The sequence below is a fragment of the Myzus persicae genome, unplaced genomic scaffold, assembly GCF_001856785.1.
Source record: "Myzus persicae strain clone G006 unplaced genomic scaffold, MPER_G0061.0, whole genome shotgun sequence".
Classification (NCBI taxonomy): domain Eukaryota; kingdom Metazoa; phylum Arthropoda; class Insecta; order Hemiptera; family Aphididae; genus Myzus; species Myzus persicae.
Genome location: NW_019100703.1, coordinates 240,246 through 266,950, shown reverse-complemented (window position 1 = coordinate 266,950; position 26,705 = coordinate 240,246). Strand labels below are relative to the sequence as shown.

The 26,705-nt window shown below is 31.5% G+C and overlaps 1 protein-coding gene across 1 annotated transcript; it reads right to left on the bottom strand.

Annotated features, from left to right (window-relative positions):
- Nucleotides 1–21,748, bottom strand: LOC111042550 (BCL2/adenovirus E1B 19 kDa protein-interacting protein 3). Its single transcript, XM_022327196.1, has 6 exons — nucleotides 21,395–21,748; nucleotides 2,071–2,248; nucleotides 1,888–1,966; nucleotides 1,079–1,158; nucleotides 185–328; nucleotides 1–117 (listed from the first exon to the last, which is right to left on the bottom strand). The coding sequence occupies exons 1-6, from the start codon at nucleotides 21,435–21,437 to the stop codon at nucleotides 63–65; spliced, it is 579 nt and encodes a 192-aa protein (XP_022182888.1). The 5' UTR covers nucleotides 21,438–21,748; the 3' UTR covers nucleotides 1–62.
- Nucleotides 21,749–26,705: the final 4,957 nt, after the last annotated feature.

Below are 26,705 nucleotides of genomic sequence, written 5' to 3'. Positions count from 1 at the left end.
CCATTTATTCTTGTTTTTTTTTTTTTGTGCATGTGCATATTATGTTACGTTCCACAGACTGATTATTCCAAAGTCACTCTAGACATCATAATACCGCCTCGTTTACATAACCAAGCGCTAAACATAAAAAAAAATGTATAAATTAATGATACACAAATTATAATATTATAATAAAGTGCCGTACCCAACGCCAGCTCCCAGCAGTATGGATAAAATATTGGTCAGGAACAAAGTGTACAAAACTTCTTTGGAAAAGAGGCCGTCTTTGCCGACCTTAGCATTGCGCATACTGTATGTCTTCTTCTTGGGATGAATGAATTTCCAGTTTCTACAAAAACAAAAATTTTTTTATTAATAAGTTTCAAAAAATAGTTAAAATATGATAATTTGGTTTAAATTAAATGAACGATTTTTTAAATTTTTAGTGGATGCAAATAGTTATTTTGTAATAAAAACAGTAATGGTCCTGTATTTATTTTGTTTGGTACACTACACAATTTATTAATCTTTTATTTTTTAACTACACACAAAAGCTTCTACAATAGGGCTAGTAAAAAAATATCACATGTCCTAAAATGGCTAATTTTATTTAAAAGTATGAATAAAATAAAAATAATACACGAAAACAACTATGTATATTTACAATTATTAACGTCAGTTTTAAAAAAATTAATAATCATTAATTGTATTGTCATAGTTAAAGTGAAAATTAAAAACAATCAATAAATGTACGAATTACACACATTGTAAGATAATTTTTAGATCACATTTTGGAATGACTGTTGTTCAAATGCATATGCATAAATAAATATTAGACAAAAGATGGAATATTGAATATTATTTTGATTAAATTTATAATTTTAACATACAAATTTAGTACGCACTTAATATTTTAAATGATTTAGTTATCTTTATTACTACTCTAAACAATTTAACCTAGATACAATTTCTTACTTCTTCCACTTGTATACGAACAAAAGTATATATTGCCACATATTATATACTTTAAATAATTACAAAAAATTATCAAATCTTCAGATCCTATCAGTAATATATATATATAATTATATATAATTACTTGGGAGGTGCCTGGTCTGGTCGGCTACTCCAATCCCAAATCCAATCAGTACTCTTGTCCAAGTTGTACAATTCTCCACCCTGTAAAATCAATTACATATATTATTATGTATTCTTTAACCAGTTATAATTTTAAACTAAAACCATTTGCATTTTTTTTTTCAGTCATTGTCTTACAATGCAGTTTATACAATATGTTCAAGTTTATCATTGATGGAGGTACCATTTAGGGTTAGTATCTATAAACTTAAATAATTACTATTCATCTAAAAGAATGTAGATAACCTATTGACATATAAAATAGATTTGAAATTATCATAAACTAAAAACGTTATATTCTACAAACTGCTTTAAACCTATTGTTTATTATGTATGGCAGCTTGATAAAAAAAAGGTGTTGCCATTGTATTATCTGAATTAGCAGTAATTGTGAATCATTTAATTAACACACATGACTGAAGTATAAAAGTGAATCATTTGGCATTACAAATAAACAAAATAATCAATATTTTTTAAACATGTCTTTTTCCTTCGCTGAAAATGTCAATGTTGTTTCCTAAGTGGCAATAATAATATAAGTGAATTGTACAATATTTTAACAGTTTTTATTATATTTCACTTCTAATTACAGCCTATAATTTCCATACAACAATTAACTGTAATTGACATTTTAGGAACAATTTTGAAAATTGTTATCTCTACATGGAAAAAAGACATTATAACACATATTAATAATTAGAACCGAATTAGTTTCTTAACCTAAAAATTGAGTAAATGTTTTATCCGCAAGTTCTATTTGACAATACTTACTCTGTTCGAATAGTTTATGTACACTCCCTTGAGATCGTCTTCCAATTCATTATTTGGACTGTTTGGCGGTGATTTGGGACTGAAAAATAAGAATAAAACAGTCGGTTAGAATTGAAGGATTAACAAAAATCTACTGAAACGAACGAATATAATGTATAGAGAAACACGAGACACTATCATTACCTGCCCTTAATGGACGATTCTTTGGACAAAACTCTGGACGAAGAGTTACTCTCCCTTTGTGCCTCTTTCAACAGTCTCAGGTACTCTTCGCCGGACGATATGAACGGCACTGGAGTGACACGGTCGGCGCTCTGGAAAGATATCGGCGATGTGCAGCTCCCGATATCCACCCAAGATTCTGGAAATGGGAACAAATACATTGGTTATGTTTTACATTTTTGAAACTCCTAAGCAGAAATGCATTGAAATTCGTAATTTACAGTGTAACACAGTTCCCCGACCGGAGTATCGACAAACCGCCGCCACTTATGCACGAAATTGGCTAAAAGAAGCTTTGATATCTCAAATAGATTCGGATAGAAATTAAGTTCAATAAAAAATTTCCCACCGTGTGGTCATGTGCCGTCATTATTTTACCATCAACGAAAGATGAATTGTACATTACCTCCCATGGACTGCGATAAACTTTTATGAAATACCGCTATCCAAATGTTAATATTGGCCAAATTTATAATATGACTGGTATTGGCGTTGGAGGTATTGATTGATTTTGGTTGTTATAGTGTTATGTGAGGAAAATGTCACAACGCACCACATTTTTCAGGGTGATTATTTTCTGCATGTTAAATCGAATGCAAATGTTTAAGATGTTAAATAAAAATGCAATCGTTAGAGTTTTAAAAATCTCCTATATTATGACAAAAACAAGTTGTTTTTCTCTACCGAATAATTAATTCAGTTTCTCTACCGAATAATTAATTCAGTTTCTCTACCGAATAATTAATTCAGAACATTGATTCGTAAACGGCGATGTGTGAGCCAACAACTGGTGAACTAAAGAGAGAGAGAATTATAATACCTGAGGTAACAGTGTGCGCAAAAATATCTACAATATAAGTAGGTAAGTACTTTTGAATCCGATCGATCTTCGGTGTTTATTTTTTAACTGATTTCTTTAAAAGCTACTCAAAAAAATATCTTATTTCCAAATAACAAATGATTTAATACAAAATAGGTACGACTATGACGAAATTCGTATTGTCTTTCCACAATTATGATATATATATCACACCACAGGTACATAATATATAATGTATATTTAACGATTTTTTAAATACATATTTCAGAGCACAATATTTTTCTAAAAAGTTTCAAAATATAAATATCGGATTTCAAAAAAAATAAGTTTTTTAGTATTTATTAGGTAGGAGGTAGCTTTTTAGGTTTAGACGAGCGGATTAGTCCTAAACAGTTTATGGACAAATATTTTGCAGAAAACCTTTATGAACCATTCCACACCACTTCATCCATCCAAACCTTAAATACATACCTATAAAATTACAACAAAAACTCTCTATAACGAAAGAAAACTCTTGGTTCCTTCAAAGTTATTATAGAGGGTTTTTACAAAAGTTGTAGTTATAAATTGTCATGAAAAAATTTGCCTTCGGAATATTATAATATATTATATGAAATTAAAATTGTAATAATTTATGCAGTGTATCAAAAAAGTAATAACGATCCGGTAATAGAAAAATATGATATTTTCCATAAACGTTGTTGACAGTGACTGAAAAATCGTGTAAATAAAATATTTCCAAAAACAAGAGAACCTGCACTCACACAGCCAACAAAATCCCGCATATAAAGGCGATATTGCAGGTATCCATAAAATATGTATGGTTCATATCGTGTCGTCATCTGTAAAAGGGTAAGACTATACACTGGTGTCGTGGTAAAACGTGTAATGGGATATACATGTTCGTGAAATAATCATTTCAAAATATTATGTTTATCGTGTGTTCGGCGACCGACTGCCGTATATGGCCGTCCCACGGTAATTCGATAGCTCAGATCGGGAGACACGCGACATAATATTGTTATTTCAAACGCAGCGCACCCACAAAAGCCTTACCCACTCATACACTTGGCCGATATTGCCCTCGGACGATAAAAAAATATGTAACGTTCCACGCGCCCATCAAACCATTATCGTTTGTATAATTTAAGTTTGTTTACTGTATTTGTCGTTCGGTTGTTATTGTTCTATATACAATTATATCGGTGTGGTATTTATAATCACAAACGAATAAATCGGAAATCGTACAACAGAATACTCGTTGTACACTAACGATATTTTTGTCTAACTAAATAGTACTAAAAAATGCTTTTGTTTTTCAAAACATCATTTCAAAAGTAAATTTTTAAAATCTTGTGAATATTGCCTTACGAATCTATTACCTAAACAAACTATTTCAATATCATAAAAATATTTTAATTGTGAACATTTATTATGATATAACTCCAGGTGGTCGAGTTATGTGAATATAAAAACAGGCCTTATAGCTTTGGAAGAATATATTTTTACGTCAAACGTTTGCACGTCATATAAAATCATCTAAAATAAATATCTAGACTATCAGGACAATAATTTCTAAACATAATAATACTTTTATAAAAATATCCTATATAACTATTATGGTAGCAGTAAATATACAACATAATATTATAAGTAGGCGCGTATAATACGCTGTAGTGTAAAATAAAAAACTATACATACAGACTCGGACGAAAAACAAAACAATTTTATACGAACTCGTTATTCTTGCTGTACAACAACAAAAATGTTGACGACGAAAAAAAAAATAGAATCAATTGAAGCGTTAAAAAATAAACAGCGAAACCAACACGCAATGACAACTAAACACCCGACCACCACCACCACATTGGCACATCAAAACACCTAACCACACAAGTTTACCTAAAGCGTATATTATAATTTATAACATAATAATAATTTAAACCTATGATCGTGATATATATATATTTTATCGTGACTCGTGATGACCGTCACGCACATGACCACAAGTGTCGTCGTCGTCGTCGTCGTCGTAAGCGCATATTATGACAATATTATGACGAGCAGCGCGAAACTGCGACCGTATCGAATTTAACGAAATCCACACGGAGCGGCGGCGTTAACGTCTCCGCCGTCGCTCCTCTCGCGAGACAAACCGTCACATCGTGTGACCGATACGAAACGTTCCGAGATGCGAGTCGTGTGTTACTGTGTTAGATGATATTTTTTTACAACAGTAGCGAGCTGTATACAGTTGTACTGAACACGTAATATTATATTATACGGTTCTTAGACGAGTTAGACGGACCACCACCTGGCATCGTCGCCGACAACAGACATTGAGTTGCGCTGGTAAACACGCGGCTAGAGGTCAACTACCACGGTATATACTATTATATCGGTATATACCAGCTATGCTAAGCGTACATGCCGTACCTGCGACGATAGACAACAACAACAACAACAACACCGAACAACAGACTATTTACGACTTGGTAAAAAATAACATATAGAAGGTATAGGGGTGAGAGTATAACGATAATTTACAGCGAAAATAAACCGGTATTTTTAATGATAGTTTATCATTACAGTATTTTCTTGATTTAATGGGTTGAACGAATTTTTGTCGACAGCATAATTGAGTGTATAAAAACAGTCTAAATATTTTGACAACGTTGTTGTGAATAGAAAATAAAAACATGTAAACTAGTAAACTTAAATTGTCCACGATTAATAATTTTTTTATTGCAAGAAAATAGCTAAAATCTATTCTGTGGGAAAAATATTTATTTTTCGTTTAAATATCCAATTACCGTTTATTTTAGTCGAAAGTTAAAAATCAAACAAAAAATGTGACTGTATTTTCGATATTTTTTGGTGTGAGCCAGTGTTACTTATGATGAGAAGCCTTAAATTCAATTTTTAATCTTTTACACATTGAAACGATAATATTGTAAATATAATAATAACCCAAAAACCTTTTAAATGTTTGCATTTCAAACGTCTATAAAAAAATCGAAAAAAATCAAAATATGTATTCTCTTAATAACTATTGTATTTTGTCTAGAAGTTAATGCTAAGATTATATTCAGTGCACATTTCAAGTCTGCGATTGTTCCTTTTTAAATTAGGTACGATAAAAAACCAAATTTAATTTTGCCCAAATTATTAGCTGCAGTTTTTTCCAATCAATGGGAAAAGTGTTATAGGGATTTTTCTGTTTTTCACCACCCCAACCACAAAAACTCCTGCAGTTTGTCAAAAAAAAAAACAACATTCTTTGCTAGCACATAAATAATGACACAATACGAAAATATACGAAAGTTTCTTAATGTTTCTAAGGCAAACTTAAAATCATCGCCTGAGAATTTACTGATGGCCATAATAGAAATACTATGGACATTAATTTTAGTTAATTATGCTGAAAAATCATATAGGCACCACACGTGTATTTCGTTTTATTAATTGAATGTGAATTTTAATATTCGTCATGTTTAAATTTGTAAACGGAGGTTTTTTTTTCTCAGTCAATAATGAGATAATAAAATAATAAATAAATATTATAAACACGACGATTTCGCGACGGTTCAGCACAAATATGTACAAGCCATTTATCGTGCGGTCCTTGAGCAACGGTCTATATGATAATGTCGTAACGTCATATGATATGGCGTGAAAACGAGATCGGACCCGCCAGCTGAGCATCAAACGACTATGGACACGAAAACAAAAACGAACGACGTAAACAATATATTGTGCGTGCAGTAAGCACAGGCTGCAGCAAGCCAGTACAGTATATACGTTGTAATATGCATCGAAAACAACTGAAAAAGACTACACCTACAATTATACTTCAAATAATACATGACAAATAATAATAATAATAATGATTACACATAATTATTAATATAAATAATAACATCATACATAATTCGCATAAGGTTTCTCCGTGCACCGTTGACCGTTCGCGGTTGATATACCGAAATCGGATTTGTACATTATTGGTTCTATTGACCGTTATCATCACCTATCGGACGATAACGCCAAAATACAACGAAAACCTACGCCCGCCAATATACAATAAGGTGTTTGGTTCTTGATTTGACAAAAACGTGAAAACCGTAAGTATAATAATATACCACACATTATTATCATGAGTTGAAAACTAGTTTTAATTTTTCTTTAAAATCAAGTGTTTTTGTGTTCCGTCGAGCAATACAAACAATGCCACATTTTTGGTAGCTATACATAACTAGCGATTGAGTGCAATAAAAATGTAATTTTTGAAAATAATTTAATATGTTCAATCGTTTAAGACGCACTTGTCGTACTTTAAACGACACCAAATAATACGCGTCATAGTTTCAGAGTTGCAAAAATAGCGAAACGTGCGGTTTTCGATTTCAAACCAACTCTGATGATGTCGATCGGATTTGATAACTATACACGCGCAAGACATCTTTGGCTATCGAAATAATAAGACGTTTATACCGATTTGCGAGTTGTCGCGATTCGTACAATCGCACAATATTATATAATAACATTCGGTTACATCGGACACCCTGTGCATTGCACTTGTTATACGGTAAGTCTGCCGCACGTCATATAAAACGATAAAATGTGCGCACATGTGTGCTTTTTTTTTATCTATAAAACAGACGGTCTAGTTTGTACGTATACGACATTAGAATATTATACATAATACGAAAACTAGCATACGACCGGGGCCCACAGGATATATGATGACAGAGTGCGGGCTCGCCTAACTTTTTTTTATCCGGCACGCCTACCCATAACTTTTCCAATCGTTCTACCCACGAGTTTCGAAATTTTCGTCAATATAATATACGTAATTATAATAATATCGGTTGGCAAAATGCATCGATAATTATTATTTATAACATATTATAAATTAGATATTATAATTGGGTATTAGTTTTATCGGCTTTAATATAATGGATATGATATATATTATAACACTGGGTAGCTGAAGTTGAATTATTCATAACACGGAGAAAAGTATAGCCAATTATTCACTGCACAAATAATTATTTAAAGTATTATTAACTGTAAATATTATAATCACATTTGTGACAGCAATAATACATTTAGTTCGAATTGCAAAATTAAAATTTTGTTGTTGATTTTTAACAACATCGTTATATACTTCATTTGAACTATTATTCATATTACTAGACAATGTATAGTACTTTTTTGCTGTTAATTTGACTTAAACCATAATAGTTCAACTACAGTTAAATCTACTATTTTCTAACTATTCATTCAATATTGGTTTTTATCTATTCCCAACACGTTGCTTACTTCCATCGCTATAGTTATAAACTCAATAAACATGAAACTTTATTTTATTTATAAATAAATAAATAATAAGGTAAAAGCGATTTTTTTATATTTTATACAAAAAAGTGTAGGTGTTACACAATATTTACATGGACGTATGTACTATATTGTGAATTCTATTCAATTTCTTTTCAAATGTATTATAGCAGATTACATTATTATTTTATTTAAATAATTCATGTTACATATTATTTGAATATGGTTTAGCATAATACGTATATATTGTATAATTATAAACGAACTAAGAAGCCACGGAGAAAAAAACAACATAAATTTGTCTAATAGCCCACGCAATACAGTATTATTTCGAATTTTGAAAGCTGGCCTACTAACTACAGGACTATTCGAAGTGGCCGGGTACATATAAGGTATAACGTTACGTTAGAAAATCAATTCGAATTCCCTTTGCGCAGATACAGCAAAATCTCGAGAGCTTATATTATTATTAATCGGTGACTAAGCCTATTACATATACGCTATATATCATGACCTGCTGCAGAACACCACTACCGCGTGTGGATTCGGTTCGTCGGCAAGGCGAAAGCGTATTTTATCTACGAAAACAGCTACCGCGAACGTGCAGAATATTATAATATAATTATTTACACACACACGCGAATATTTTTTTTTTTTTTTTGTTCGTCCATTTGAAATCGGAGTTACAGCAGATTACGCGCCACGTTGCCGATTCGATTTCGTTGCGTGCACACTTAACATGTAACACCTACATATACGTATACAGTGGTTCGATATTAAAAATATAGCTACAGTAAAGTTCATTAGGCCGTAAGTGTATAGACGTTGTATAGGTGTAAAGAGGGCGACATACAGGGCGCGACGGACGATTTCATCTATATACTGTTGAGAACAACAACACTCCCGTATTATTTATTATCGACGACGGACGTGGTGAGTTTTTGTTACGCTGCTGCGTTACAAACTGCAAGGGTTGCACCTTTCGGGTAATTAAAGAAAAAAGGTTATCAAAATAAGCGCTTGAACAGTTCCATTAAAATATTTTACTTCCTATAAATTATAATATCAACCTTGGATATGATATAATATGGCAATAAAATACATTTTAAAGTCTACACACATCGTCTTATCGTTATTATATTATTTTTTGTGTCATTTTTGTACACACCATTTCATAAATCTCATTTAATTACTCGCTAATATTGTCTCACATGCTGTCGCTATATCGTCACACGCCGAAAGTTCTAGCTATTGCATTTTTTTTTTTTTTTTTTGTACGATAATCGTCATAACATTATATATAAACAGGACAAAAACACCGACAGAGAAGAAGAAAAACGCGTGTCGCATGCGCTCAGTCAGATCTCGCCCTGTATACTTGGCACCGGTAGTGAGAAACGTTTTTAGACGCACACGTGCCAAACGCATCGTAATTAAAAAACAATCACACGGGTTGAAATGAACCGAAATAAACGCTATTCTGTGACGCGAATGAAATGGTCATCATATAGATTTTTCGTCTACTTCCCATCTGCAGGATGTGCTCTCTCGAGCAGAAGTTTGCATCATCATGATCATTGTTTTTATAGGTACTTACTGCGATATATTGTCAGTTTCTCGAATTTCGGAAAAATCCGCCTGTACGGTAGAGGCCTATTATTATACGTTCGGCATTAATACGCGAGGCAGCATTATTTCTTTTCTCGATCGAGAGTCGATGGCAAACAGAGGGGAACGGATAGGAGAGACAGACATCGCGAGTAGTATTTGTATATTTAAATTTGTATATTTAATAATCACTCATAGCTTATGGACACTAGCAGGGGGCAAACAAATGAGGCAAAACACTATACACTGCGCACTGGCCAGTAATAATCGTTGAAAATTCAAGGTTTTAGAGAGAAAAAAACCACAATGGTTCCATATCAACAACAACAACAACAACAACAATATAACAACAAGGTTTTCGACATAATGACAAGTAAAGCACAGCAAGAGATACGAACGATAATTGTTTTGAAAAACAAGCATAAAATAATTTACAGTACCTATAAAGTGTATATACATATATGTGTGTGTGTATAAATGAATAGTTAAAGAATTACTCACGCAATGTAAATATTCAATTAGATTGAAACGCATTTTAATTGAAACATATTTATGCAATTATCGTATCGACTGTACTTATTACTTTATTAGTTGTTGCTTTTGCATCGTATATTATATTGATAGAGTACTCGAAATAAGTCGAACGATACATTTTAACAAACGCTGTAGGTAGGGGTAACATAAAAATTACTAATTTTATACCTCACTCTTGTAATGTAATATTATGTTCGATTTATAACAAGCACGCTTTTTTTATTCTTTAATAACTCTTACGATTGCATTCAATATTGATTAACACTCAGTTATTGTTATTTACAAAAAAAAAATAATACTATATTAACTATATCTACTCTATTAAAATCTCCAAAACAATAAAAATATCGAATTGAAAATTGCAACCGTACACTTTTAACCGGCGACGATGACTTGCATCGCATATTATATTGTAAAAAATAATAAACCGCTATTATTTATGATTATGAATAATATTATTATTTATAGTATTACGTAAGAATATATTTACAACTAGCCGAAAACTTGTTTGGATGCATACTCAATAAATAAATGTATTTTAACTTAAACGAATAATAATTTTTATCATTATGTTACCTCCTAATGGTTAAGTGATAATTATTACAAAATGTGTCCTTGGAATGAATTCGTTAAGTATTCAAATTTCAAATAAACATTGACGATTAGGTATTCGAACTCACCAAAAATTACCCATAATGTTCTATTCAACTATTAAGCTGATATCAAGTGATATAATTTTGGTAAATAGGTTAAGTAGTAATTTATTAAAGGTAGCTTCTTACCAAAACTAAATCAATTGGCATTTGCTATATCAAACAAGTTACTTCAAATAGAGAGTACCAACAGAAATTTTGTTTTATCAACTTTAGTTGTCATGGGCGTTTGAAAAAAGAGTATTGCATACATATTTGCATTGACTTAATTACTATAATTTCCGAAAAAAAAAACATACAGTGTATTATTTTTCTCGTATATTCGCATATTAACATAATGTTTAAAAGAGCGAAATCGTAAAACGATGTTTTTTTTTGCAATTAGAAAATACAAGCAACAGTACCCGTCGCTGAAGTTGTATTGTTTTTAATAATTCTGCACGATTGCAATATACACTAGGTATAATATAATATACACGTTACACACACGAACATACAAAATATAAATCACAAACACCGAAACGTACAAGACAACAGTATATAATACAGTAGGTACACATTACGTGAATATTTATGTGCTGGTCCGCACTAGAAGCGCAAAATAATTATAACGAAACCGCTCGAACGAATCTGCTATGAATATTTTGAACGCGAGCATAGCAGTATTATAGCAGTGTATAATAATACGCAGCAGATATAAGGAAATAATAACGAAAAGACGACGAGCGCGATACACGTTTTGGCGAATCGAAATTCACGACGAATTCACCAACTGCAGCAGTATATTCGACAATATATATATTATATTCGGGAGAGGACGCGGGGGATAAGTGTGTCGAGTAAATTGCGTTTCGCCACGTTTACATCGCATTTTCAAAATAAAAACGCTTCTACGGAACGGCGACGATAGTATTATATTATATTATTACCATTATTATTATTATTATTATTATTACGTTCATCGTTGTGTTTATATGCGCGCGGAAGGTGCTTTCACTCGAAGAGCGTTTTTTTGAGGCCTCGGCTACGTGACCGATCTCACGAGACGAACATTATTGTACCTACCTATAGGGATAATACCAGCTGTATTATGCATTTATTTATTTATTACAGTGTGTGTGCCAGGTCGACAGAGACAGAACTATGGTGTGATGGAAACACACATTAGCTGCAATATTATATAATACATGAGAAGGTCACCATGGTCTCGTGTGTCCCAGTCTCCCGGGATACATAATATCAGTGGCGTGCCCAAGGGGGGGGGGGAGGTTAGGGGTTATATCCCCCCCATTGACTTTTTTTTGTTGACTTCAACTTATTAGATATTACCATAGACATAAATAAACATTTATATATGTCTATGGATATTACTTTTAAACATTTATAACATATATCCCCCCCCCCATTGAAATTTCCTGGGCACGCCACTGCATAATATAATATCAGTCCCGGGGAAATCACGCCGAGGGTGAGAGGTTTCGTAGTCACTGCGACATTTTTCTACGAACCGACTGTGGTATGTGATATTTAAATTTTGCAAATTCGGTCGAATACACGACGGTCTGCAGTGCTAAATTTTTGGAGAGTGTTAGCGATTAAAATCCCTGACTGTACAGGTATTAGGTATATGATTATATTTGTTCGGAACACATGGCAAACGTATAACTGCAGAACAATTCTAGAATACTAAATGATACATTTTTTAGACGACAACCACTGCTTTGAAACGATCTCAGCACATATAAACCAATATTTTTTTTTTTACTCGAAGTACGCGTTTGGTCAACTATATTTATACCGTGTACACGTGCAGACACTACATATTACGTAAAATGTAAATGAATCGTACTATAATATATTGTTGTACTCACAGCTATAATGTTAAACATGTCATTGTTCAACTAGTTTTCAGTATTTTTTATCGTAAGCATTTGGTGGGTGAAACTGGTTTACGGGATGCGATGTACACGAAGTTACACGATTTATTTTCGAGAAGAAAAACTGATATTCTGTAACGATGAGGAATCGTTTGTTTAACATTTTACAGACATCTATTTTTATACTGGATATGTTATAATTTATCATCTATATTAAAAATGAAATTAATGTTTAAGGACAAATCAAAAACATCATTGTAAACGCATTACTGCAGTGAGTGCATACCTACAAACGAGCGATTAAGAACGGGTCAACAGATAATTATATATAATTTATATTTCAGTTATTTATATAGCAAAATACATTTATGAATATTAAGTTAACGAAGCATAAAAAATATTAAAGTATTTAATTTTTAAACACTAAAGCGTTGGCCGTTGGAGCGCGGGCCTTAAACATTTACGTTTTAAATGAGATTAAATTAGGAAATCATACACAATATGTAAACTTATTTATTTATTTCGTATGGCTTTCAACACGAATCAACTTAACTATCAGAACTATAATATAACACAGAATAAATTTTAAGATATATAATAGGTAGTTATGTAGAAATATAATTAATATTTAATTAGTGTGATCCACAGATCACACAATAAGTGTACTTATGCTTAATTACGGTTTAAGTAATTTTACAATTTAAATGCAGAAAAATTATCTTTAAAATAAAATATTTTTGGAACATTCAAATGAATGAATGTTAAAAAATTACAAATTTAATTTAATCAATATTCTCAAATTGTGATGGATACTCTTCACAAATCTGGGCCAGTTATACAAATATATTTACGAGAATATGATGATAAAAATCTGAACATTCCTACTCATTGACTAATGATCATCATTTCTATAAAGTATAATATAGCAATTATGATGCATTTTATACATTAAATAGTACACTACGAAACTAAGAAATATTAGTGGCTTGGCGTGGCGCGTTGGCTGCTACCAGTTGCGGAATGCGACTGAGAGTAAGTAACGACCACAGCTACTAGTTCTCGGATGGGTGACCATTCGAGTTCATAGTAGTTCAAAACCTTGCCACACATACACGTGTTTTCTACCTACCGTAACAACCGTAATAATCGTAAAAACAAACCAACCGTACCAACTTTACCCCTACCACAGCTAATGGCCTTAGTCGCCGGGCTTAAGTTCAATGAAAAAAAAAAAAAAAAAAATAAGAAATAGTATAAGTTCCAGAGTCATTTCCAGTGCATTTTAAAGAAAATACCGAACTATATAAACATGAAACTAGGTTGAAGTAATTTAAAAGCCAATAGGTCAATGTTTTTTTTTACAAATTCTGCTGAAGCATAAATAATTAGAATAACAAATGGGTAATAAAATAATTTTAAGATAACTGAAGTACATCATTTATAATAATATACGATGTAACTATTTTTGTCATTATTTATTTATTTTGAAAAAAGATTAATTTATAAGAACACTACGATTACTAGTTATTTGTTATTACACTCATATAAATTAATAAATTAGTTTTTAGCCTGTCTATAACATGTAGTAATATAGGTACCCACTACCCATATAGTTTTATAGTCAAGAAGCCATTTTGTTCAATTCAATATTATTTTAAATTTATAGCTTTTTAAACAGTAAGTATAATTAATGATTAACAAGCTTTTATCAAAATAATATTTACAACGCAAAACTATTTAAAAAACAGTTAGATTTTGGACAACAGAAATATTAAAAGATTATTATGATAAATTTAAGACTTTCATAAATTACAAATTATAATTTGTCCAACTTTTTCGTCAGATTAAAAAATTAAACTTATTTTATTATTAATATATGAATGTAATGAGCTATTTTTTTAAATACGTATGTATAATAATATTACTGTACTAGCGGATTTTAGTATGTAGTGTCATAAGTCATTATTGTATGAAGCTTTTTAAAACATTTCTATGAAATCAAAATGTGTATGCGTACCGGGGTATTAATCCCAGTGTGATAACCTGATAAACATGAGTTCACAATGATAAGATTCATTTCTTTAAAATCGTACTAAACAAAGAAAATGATTGTAACTTAATTTATAGTATTAATTAATATTAATAATAAATGCTGCATAGTCAACATGGTTGTTCATTGTAGAAAAAAGTTAAACTGACTTCCATGTGTTTTCATTAAATTGATATTGACAATAAAGTTATAAAAATATACGTCAATACGTCTTACTGAGTAATTTTTTTTAATTTAAAACCTTTAAGTTCGCATATGTTTGATGTAAGACGTATTATAAAAAAAATTAAAATAAAAACTATTAAAAATCACACTTCTTTTGTTTCTATTTAATCAAACATCTAATTACACATAACATGCATTTAAGTTTTTTTATGATATAATTCATACAAAACCATAACAACTTGCCAACAGTCATATAATTAAATAATCTTTATTCTTTATATCATCACAATTATTATTCATAAATCATAAGTCATGACATATCATACTACACAGTACACATATTATTTCGATGGTTTAAAAATATTATTTTCATTAGATCATAATATTATGATGAACACATAAAGATAATATGATGTATTTTTGTAATCGCAATTATTTTGAACAATACCAGTACGTCATTATAGAAAAAAAAAATAATGTTTCAAGTGATTTTTTTCAAAGATTAAAAAGAGAACAGATTTATGTTTTATATGGCAAATACATATTGTTGATTGTGAATAGCTGAATATTGTGTAATATTATTTTATCATAATATACGCCTTACCAAACAAATAAAGTATACACTGTACAGTATACATCTACGGGAAGTTTGTATGAAAACAAGTAATAACTATAAACGTACTAGTTTTCGATTCGGTTCAATTGACGTCGATTTGTTTAGTGTCCATTGCAGTAGTAAACAAACGCAGGTATTTACTTTCCCACTTACGCTAACTGACAGAAACGTTGCATGTTTATTTGTTATAAATTTATAAGTAATATTATATTTTTATACATCAATATTATCGTCGCGCGTTATGCCCACCGTCATAAACATAACACTATGGTCAACAATAATAATTTAGTTTCGAAATGATTGTACTTCTACCTATGGCACTGTTGCACTCGATCGTCATTCCCACGATAAGGCGCTATCATGAATTATTAAGATAATATTATTTTAATTCGTGAAGGCACTATACTACAACTTACTATACTCATCAACATTTTATATGGAACCCAGCAAAATTAATCTAATAAAATAAATAAGTTACTAGGTATTTATAAAGACTATTGAAAGGTACTCACATCGTTAAATAGTAATAAATGCGTAAAATATTACAATTGTATGAAAAAATAGGTACCTAGGTAAGCATTTGTTTAAAAAAAGTGTAAGTAAAATAACCTTTTATACTAAAATAGCAATAAAAACATTGAAAAAATAGTCACACACACACGTATAAAAATAAACAAAAACACCTAAGCAAAATAATATTGTATATTTAGAATAGGTTAAGTATGCCTTCAATTCATTAAACAAAATCATTGGATACCAAAACGACAATTGTTTGAATGTACTCTATAGACGCGTTACGCACACTCCTCAATTACTATTTTGCTAGTCGTAAACTCGTAGCTTAGTCGTAAGTAGGTGACACGTGTTTAATCACTATAATATTAAATTATAATTTATAAAATAAGATTGACACTAAGACGGGTTTAAGACAGTGCAAAATGCAATATAAATTATAATATGGTTTGTACATCGTAAAATCAAACGATCCTATATTATTATAATTATACGTAGTAGGTACTATTCATAAAAAAAAAAGAAGTACGTGCAATCGAATAGAGTGCCCAATATTAAAACACAAAACGCACTAAAATATTTAAATCGAGTCGAAAAAATCCTGATAAGTACAAATAATGTTCCTACTCGTGATTCGCTCAAAAGGTCGAACGGGTTGACGCATTAACATAATATTATCGAGCATATTATTATTATATCAGATGCGGTTAGTCAAAGTTTTAATTTAAAAGGTGTATAAGGCGAGGTTGGCACGGATAAATGAAACGTAGTAGTTGAGATGTGTACGCGTACCTACTACTCTATATTATATTATATTATTATTATACATTCAAAACGAAATAAATAAGTTTTAAAAAACAAAATTAAAAATCTTGGCTAGAACTTGAGCCGTACTTATATAATGCATTCATAGTTTCGTTTACAGCACGTTGCACGTATCAGACTTTAAATCATTGTTGTGTAGTTTCGACAACTCTTCACATACATAGGTAGCATTCAATGTGCGTCGCACAATACGAGTAGCACAAAAACATATTTTTATAATTTACAACAATATTATTATAAAACCACAACAACGTTTTTACGCTTTTAAAGACTAGACGCCTGCAGCGTAGTACGATATAGAGTGCGGGTTTTTAAGTTTTAGTTGACAGGTGGTCGCCGCGTTAACAATATCGTTAACGAAATAAAAGGTTCATACATATTATTATGTAATGTACATTGACGTGGTACGATAATATACAGGGTAGCCATCATTTGACTATAGCAGCCGATAATAATAGGTACTAAGAAATCTCGACCGATTTTATAATGTAAAATTAGAACGTTCCTGTACACGCGTATATACACACGCGCGCAGATATATTTATTATTAAAAGTTGAGTTGTTGACCACCTGACCGATCGAACTTTTGTTCTTTTTGGAACGCGCGCAGCTCGCATTCGACGCGGCAACGTCGGGTTAAGTCTTGACCGGTCTTGACGCATAAAAAAATCGACCTTGGCGTCGAACGCGTGCAAAACATACGCCGCAAGTATACACAATAGTATATATATATATGAATATGGTGATGCCAGCATGCGCACGTGTATAGAGATGTAATAATAATAATATTGAAAAGGCATACTTTTTGTGAGCACCCGAGAGAGAAACGGTTATTACGAAATGAGTGCGTGTATTGCCCGCCGTGTAAATCATATTAATTTCGATGTAGAGACGAACTCTAGTACGGTAGATGATTATGATTTGAAACAGTTCCGGGTAGACTAAAACACACAACTATTTTTTTCTCATCATCGCGTGACACTTGAACGATTCGCGTGCAAACCCGAATACCGTCCCTTGATCCTCATCACTGTGTTGGTAAAAACAAGGGAGGGGTATCCGTTTAAGAAGGTTTATGCACCGATTAATGATGATAATTCAAGAAGTTTAGTATGGTTACGCCGTTATTCGTCACTCATTGAGTTTGTTGGTTACGGACACGAATGGTAGAAGAACACTACACACCGTTTTACCTGTGTTGTAAAAACCCCGATAATTTATCATTTATCAAACGGACAAAATAATTAATTATTTTTAAAAGATATTAAATATTATTACAATGCATATTAAAACATGTAATTAATATCAGTAGGAACTAGGAGAAGTCATGTATTTTTATGGCATTCTAGTCAATAACTAATAAATAATACTATTGATATTTGACATAGCTATGGCCTATACAATTTACGATACGATTAGACAGAGGGAGGGATGGGCTCGATAAGAGTGTAATTATTTTTGTTTTGATATAATTTTATTAGACAATTTTATGAACTTTTGTATACAATATTATAGATTTCTTTTCGAACATTTTAATTTTCCAAACTAGGAAACTATAAAAGTGTCCTAATGAAAAAATAACAAAAACCAATAATTGAAATGAATAAAAATGTAAAAACTACATTTAACAACACAAAACAAACATATTTAAAATTCTTGATTAATCAAACTTTTTGGATTACATTAAAATGTAATAAGTAGGTATTTACAGAAGTGTCTACTTAAATATTTATGCACAAATTTCATCACAAAACAATCAGGGCTTGTTTAAAATGTAATCTACACTCTAGTGTTTAGTACAATAAACTTAAAAGCTATATTGTATAAAAAAGAGCCTCAAGCATTTTTCAATTTAAATATTTTATGTGAAGCTATTGTTTATTATGTAAGTTGATGCCTATGTGAATGGAGAATCAAATTAAAATGTTCATCAAGTTATTTATTTCCACAATTGACGAGAACAATAACACATTTAAAGATATCTCAATACATATACTCATATCCTATTTATAATTTTATTTTACATCATTCATAGTATTGTCAATTGAATAAACCTACAAATTTATAAAAATAAGATAACATTTGGATGCTTAATGAAGGAACACTTAACCATTATTTAACACAATGCACCTACTAAACAACAATTGAGACAATAATAAACATCATAATATTAGTTTTGGGTGATTTCAAATTTTAATTTTAATTTGTTTTATGGAAGAGTATAATTTTCCATACACTGTTTTCTTATAACTTATTAAGATAAGATAATAATTATAAATATTGCATAATTGTAGTTAATATATAATAACATCTTTTTTTAATAAAACTAATAAATTTAATTTTCATATTTATATTGAAGTAATTTATGAAAATCTATTATGAGAAATATCAATAATAAATCATTTTTACAATAAATATTAAATACAAACACACTTGTAGAATAATGATTATGAGAGATAACATATTTTGATTGAACGGCCGTTTTATAATTGTACTTACCTATTTATTATCTAACAGCAATGCAGAATGACAAATTCTCTAGGATATAATATTTAGTAGGTATTTAATAGGAATATTTATTAAGAGGTAGTGAGGTACCCACTAACTTATTATATTTTCCAATGCAATTATAAATAAATAAAAATTATTTATTTCAAACCTAAGAGATTGTTGTTCATAACTGTATGGTTATAATGTAAATTCCAAGAAGAGTAAACTGATTAGCTGATATACTAAAAAATATAGGCAAAAGAAGAGATTAATAATTAAATACAAAGTTGAGATGTGATAAAACTTACGGTTTGGTAATTATAAAGGAAAGCACCAAAAAACTGAACAGTAATGAATTGCTATCCTAAAAAATCCTATTTAAATCATTTAGAACAATTTAATTTAAAATACATTCACATTTTATTAATTAATTATTATATTACTCCCCAACTGTAAACTGCTATAACAATTACTACCTAAATATCTACAAGCAAACAAATTTTTTTTTTCAAAAAAAAATTGAAATTAGTCATGTGCATACTTAAGTCTTAAGAGTACATGAGTACAACAATATAATGTTAACAAGAAGTATTACTGGAGCAATACATGTTGAATTGTAAATAACTGGGAAAAAAATGATAAAAAATTTTAAACTGTTATCACAAGTAAAATGATATGAGTACCCACTACCTAGATAATTACATCAACAATATCGGTATTTAATTTTAAGTGTCTTGTCTCAATGATTTACTATGGCGACCATCTAGTTAGTTTAAGAAATAGGGAAAACAAAACAGTTTCTGAAATATATAAATAATTAAATATCTATAAGCATTTCACAATAATTAATATGGTTATAAGACAGTAATATTATTACCACAAACCTCATCCGTGTATTTTACTCAAATTCATATTATTATTTAACCAAATTACTTTCCATCACTGATCTTTTCCAAGATATATAGGAATTGGTTACTACACATGACTAGGAGGTATATTACTATAAATATTATGTCATAGTATAACAGTTCTATAGAACGTTAGCCTCCTAAAACTTGAAACAGCTGTCATCTCTGCGATGTGTTTTCTTTTTGTCAAATCAAACTCTGAGCACTGTTGTGTATAACCACAATAAGGGACATACAATTACATACCAATGACTCTCTACCCCCCTCTCCCAGGGCTAACCATCAACAATCACTACTACACCAATCGGACAAACGGCAGTCGCCTGCAACTTGCGAACTGATGTAGGTATATATACTTTATTTCGCTTTCATGCATTGCTTTAGAATTGGGCACCCTCGACAAACTGGCTTGGTCAATAAAATTTAGAAAATTCAAAGGTATAATCAAACATATGTGTACCATACACTGATATCGAGAATCAGAGTAGAAGAGTAGAATAACCATTTGAAGTAAAAGACTTCGTTTTTACATAATATTAAGCTATTAATTGGATCCATTTACACTGTCCATTGACGAACGGTCGGTAACTACCAGACAAAATGTCTTGCCTACTTCATACTGCATTCAGTGATTGCAATTTAATTTTACACAGTCCCATAGATTGGTACATTCAAATAATCAATTCCCATTAATGGATTTTCGCAGTAACGTGCCTACCTATTATTTATCCGATTTATATTTTTTTGACGCTGTTAGGACTTTTACGTCATGTTTTTGTGTTATTTTGAAAATCTGTCGAATCTTTACTGCAGCGGGGGTACCTCCTCTGCCCCCCTTCCACGGGGGAGGCATTATTATTATAAACAAACAACGGGAATATATATTTACCACCAAGCGATTCCTCTGGCAGAGACTTCGGTGTGGTGGTCATGATGGCGAGAGAGAAAAAAGAACTGTCTGTTCGTTGAGCGTACGTCGGACGGGGAACCGCGCAAGTACGCCGCGGACGGTTCGCGCGCGGTTGACGGTTTTTCGGCCGGTTACTTTGTGCGGCGGCGGCGGCGGCGGAGAGAGAGTGACGAATGACGATCGATCGTTCGCGTCAGTTTTACACGGCCAACACACGAGAAAATGGACACCGAATGCTCGAACGGAAGCGCAATATCGGAAACAGCGAGAACAGCGGTCGGCAGACAACGGCGGACAGACGCGGAATGAACGGTTGGATAAGGATAAGTGAGAACGACGACGACGCCGCGCCGTCGCCAACACAGCAACACGGCGCGCGCACGCACGCGCGGCCGTCACAAAGAACCATTGCCGTCGCGTGCCTGCCGGTGTGCGCGCGTCCGTTGTGTTATTGTTATGATCCCCTCCCGCACACCCGCCAGCCCAAGAGTCAACAAACCCGTCCACGGAATACAATGATAATAATATTATACGTATGACGCGCGGCCGTCACGTTCGTTTTTACGCGTTACGCTGGACGATTTGGGCCAATGTTTGAGGGGGGGAGGGGGAGGGGGCTGCTTGATGATATTGTATTAGATAGACGTTTTGTACTTAAGAATAATATAGAAGACCTGAATAAGACCAAAAAATTGATGAAATGGTATTATTTTGCCCCAGGATACAGATTGTATATATCTTTAAACAAAAAATAAAATAAAATGGTATTATAGAATTTGCATGTATTTAGCGCGCATCAACAGTGACAAAGCAATAAAATGATTACGCGACAAGTTTTTTCTATACATATCCAACTGATCAATAAGATGGTAAAATAATATTTGTATGTATTCCCATAGGCGCAACTAGACCTCTAAAACAGGGGGTGCTAAATATGGGAATGCATCACAGAGCCGCACACCCCCTACACAGTACACATGAGCCTGCAATGCTCGATAATTCAACATTTTAAAACATATACACTTCACATAAATAAAATAAAATAAATTTTTTTGCTAAAATTTCAGTAACATAAGGATACATTATAATTTCATAGTTTTGTTAATAAATAACTTATACACATATAATACATTTTAAATTAGCATAATTTTTCTAGGTTTCATACAATATTTATTTAAAATAGTTTCAGTGTTAAGCTGATTTAATAAATCTTTTTCAATATTCTGCAAAGATAAATTGGTAAACCTTTGCTGAAGCTTTCTTGATCTTAACCAGTTTTATTATTTGCTTTATTATTATGGGAATATCCGTGTATGGAATGAATTAGAATGAATTATATTATAAGACTTACGACCAAATAATTAAATATTTTTTCAGGAAATTTATCATAATATTTAAAAACATAACATTCATGGTATTTCAATAAAATAATAAAAGTTAGATATAAAAAACAGGGGGTGCTAAAGACCTTTTTGCACCCCCCTAGTTGCGCCACTGTTCCTTGTGCACAAAAACATTTTACAGCTTCATAGAATTTATAATTATATTAAGAACTTTAACTTGAATAATAATGACAATAATATTCAAATCAACCATTTTTAAAGTTTAATTCGATTACTTCAAATGCTTATGAAAAAACTGACAATATATTTTCAACTAATTTTAATTTTCTCATAAAACAAATGCATTTATCGCTCGTCTCAAAATCTAAAAATTCGACAAATGTTTGTCCCCCCTTATATTCGAGTGTAAAGATATTATATAGATGAGCATAATACGTTATATACAACCCATATAGATGATAAAAATGCAGCAAATCTGGTCAGACGGAGAACTGCCATTGCAGCAGATTTCCGATCCGGGCTCTCACGTGGATCATAAATTATTAATCATCAAAATAAAATTACCATTTACCGAACAATGTACACAAAGTGGTTATTATTGTGTGTTGTTGTTGGTGCACGTGCGTGAACGAACGAACGATGCACTCGTGACCATGGTCACGTACGCCACCCGGCGTAGGCGACGATGGAGGCAAGGAGCGCACCCCGCACGGGCCTTTCGAGCGTGTGAAAGTGGTCGTGGCCCACGGCTGCTGCATTTGGCCATCGGCCCGGACCGTGTCCTATGCACCCATGTATGCACTGCTGCATTTATTGTGCAGTACAGTGGCTGCCATTTGCCGATAAGAAGTCGCGAAGATTTCACGGCCCGGGTTGGAGGGTGCATGTGTGTGATTCAATCAGACAATTTGTGTTATGTTGCAACCCTTATTGGTACGATGTGTACACGGCCTAAGACGCAACTGCGTGTTATCACGATTGGTATTATTGTTCAAAATAATGAAGAAAATAAGTTGTTATAACAGCAATAATCTAACAGTATTCTATAGACATATTATTACGAGCACAGCTTTATTGGTTAAATTGTTGAAGTCCGTCTTCTAATCTATCCGTCAAGGCGTCAACCAAAATTTCCGACAGTGGTTCCCACCCCGGCACCCCCAATGGGTAGAAATTAATTGCACTGTTGACAAAAACCAAATAGTCTTAGGTATCCAGGTATAGTAATTATTACAAATGGTATGTTATTCGAATTTCAAAATTATAATTTTTATTTTTACTTCTGCCGGGTTGTTCTATATACAGACACCGCAGAGGACATTAAAAAAATGTACGCCTTGTCGCCTTTGGACACTATATATGCATAAGTGTAAAACAATGACATACTCGTTCGGACGTCCGGTTGTTGAATGATCACTATATTTACAGATCTGTGTGATATCATTCAATTAATATTTATTTTGCATAACTATTATATAGGTATATATGATACAGAATCAAAGAAAGCACAAATAAAAAAAATGTACAATATACATAGTATTTCATCAGAATTAAACTTAAAAATTGTTGTTCGATTTTTCTGTTTGACGTTATTATAATTTTAAACGTAATTTAATTTTTCTATTAGACGTGTGCCGTTAAAAAAAACAAAAAATATGTAGAATTATATTTTTGAATAAATTCTATTGTCATCCGTGCGCTTTGTAACGTAAATCCAGGTACACACCAATGCATTGAACAACAAAAAAAACTGCCATGGCCCACTGCATTACTGCATTAACCTGGCCACCATAACTGCAATCACGTTGCTTTCGTGTGCACCCGGCCCAAGACCACGAAATTCGTCAAAGAACTACTCTATGACCTATTGCAGGATATTTTCAATAAATTATCTTTAAGTCTTTAACCAGTAAACTAGTAGGCAAGTCGTATACGTGTCACTTTGTTACAGGTATTTATTACTTCAGCAAAACTATAAAGTAATAAATAAAGTAATATTCATCAGCCATAGATAAAATATTGTTATGATGGTTAGGTAATTAATGAAATATCCACAGCTATAAAACAACTTGAAATAGCTATAACATTTACACGGAACTGCACGTGTGCGCCGACAAATTGGACATAAATGTGAGAATTATTATAGTCTATAGATGAATATCATAATATATTATTATGATTTACAGAAATGCCCAAACGAACTATTAATAAATAAATTTAATATTTTGGACAGCAATAAAATATTTTAAGTTAGCCTACATTGAATTGTTCGAGCCTAATAAGTTTTAAAAAAAGTACTCCATAATTTGTAATTATTATATTTTATGTTACATATGGCATATGTACGTTTAGTGTTTATCTTTAACCATGTGAAATGGACAATAGTGACATAAACACCTACTAATATTATTTTATAATCATTTTTCGTTTAGGTAGAGGTATTTATTGCAAAATTGTTCAATGTATTTCCATTATAACGTTATAAACAGCGTTTTGAAGACAATTTTTTCCTTTAAAATGTTCTCATTGCAGTTAACTATTAGCTTAATAGACAAATTAAATTGAGTCTATTTTCAATATTATAATGATTAATGAGTATGACGTAAACACGTAACGTGTTTATGTGTGCTCCATCACCACGAAAATTGTATTGATATATTTAAAATATATATGTATTGTAACTTGTAAGTATTTATAATTACTAATTATAATATGCGTACGTGTGTAAAAGTGTTTTATAATGATATAGCATCGATCACGATAATTATTTGTTTACAGATATTTAATATTATGTTTACGTCGCCATGTTGATTAATTCCACTGAATTTCATCGCACTTCGAAACTACGTAACACAGGTTATATATATTTTTACGGTCATACTATTATAATTATATTATAATATATTTATTTATCATTACAATATCTACATGGTTCACTATATGCACTAACAATATAGTGACTACTTAATTTTAGTTGTACCTTAAAAATGAACCATTAAGAGGCGTCTATTGTCTCTGTATTATACAAAATGTTGAGTTTAAAAACTGTACATTAAACTTGCTTAAAAATAATAATATCCTCCGAGATTGCCCAAATAATATTCTTGCCTTTCAATTTTATTACAGGTAAATTCACTCCAATTTTAGAAATTACAGAGTAAAATGTATTATTCTGAACTTAAAATTGGACATGTTGTACATTTGTATAGGACGGAGACAACAAACGATTGTGTGGTGTCATCTTAATCAATAATAAAATAATTTTCAACTCGGTAGGTACGTGTATAATATATTATATAAGCATATAATATTATTAAGAGGATTTTCAAACGGATATTTTGTTGTACCGAACTCATCTTTACCCGTATTTTGTCCATAATATAGGTGTACTGGAGTCAGAAGAAATAAAATCACCATCACATGAAAATATCGATAAAATGTCTGAAAAGTGAAGACAGTTTGAAAAATTGACTTTATCAAGCGTACCTAATATGCAATAGCATTTTTTTTTTATACGGAATTATAATAAAAAAACGATAACCGTGGTGGGTAAATCGCTCTATGTAGTGTAAAAACTAATGACGACTTTAAATAATATCTGTTTTCAGGCGTATTTTCTGATGCATTCATCAATCATTAATAAGTCGGTGGGTACGATGGAAGAAAAAAATTCAAACTTTTAGCGAAAAAAAGACATTTGCGCCGTATTGCAGGGATTTCCTGCTGGGAACCATGTCGACTTCCTCGACGAAGAGGAACGTAACTCAATTTTAAGAATTTTTTTTCAATTTGATATTACTGGTTTTTTTTTGGATTTCTAACGAAGACGGCAGTTAATCGATCTTATATTGCATAGTATAGTACTATAACATCTTTGGTTGATTTATGCCACAATCACATCTGCTGGGCATCCAAAAAATTCATTAAATCGGGTATGTCCCTCTTCA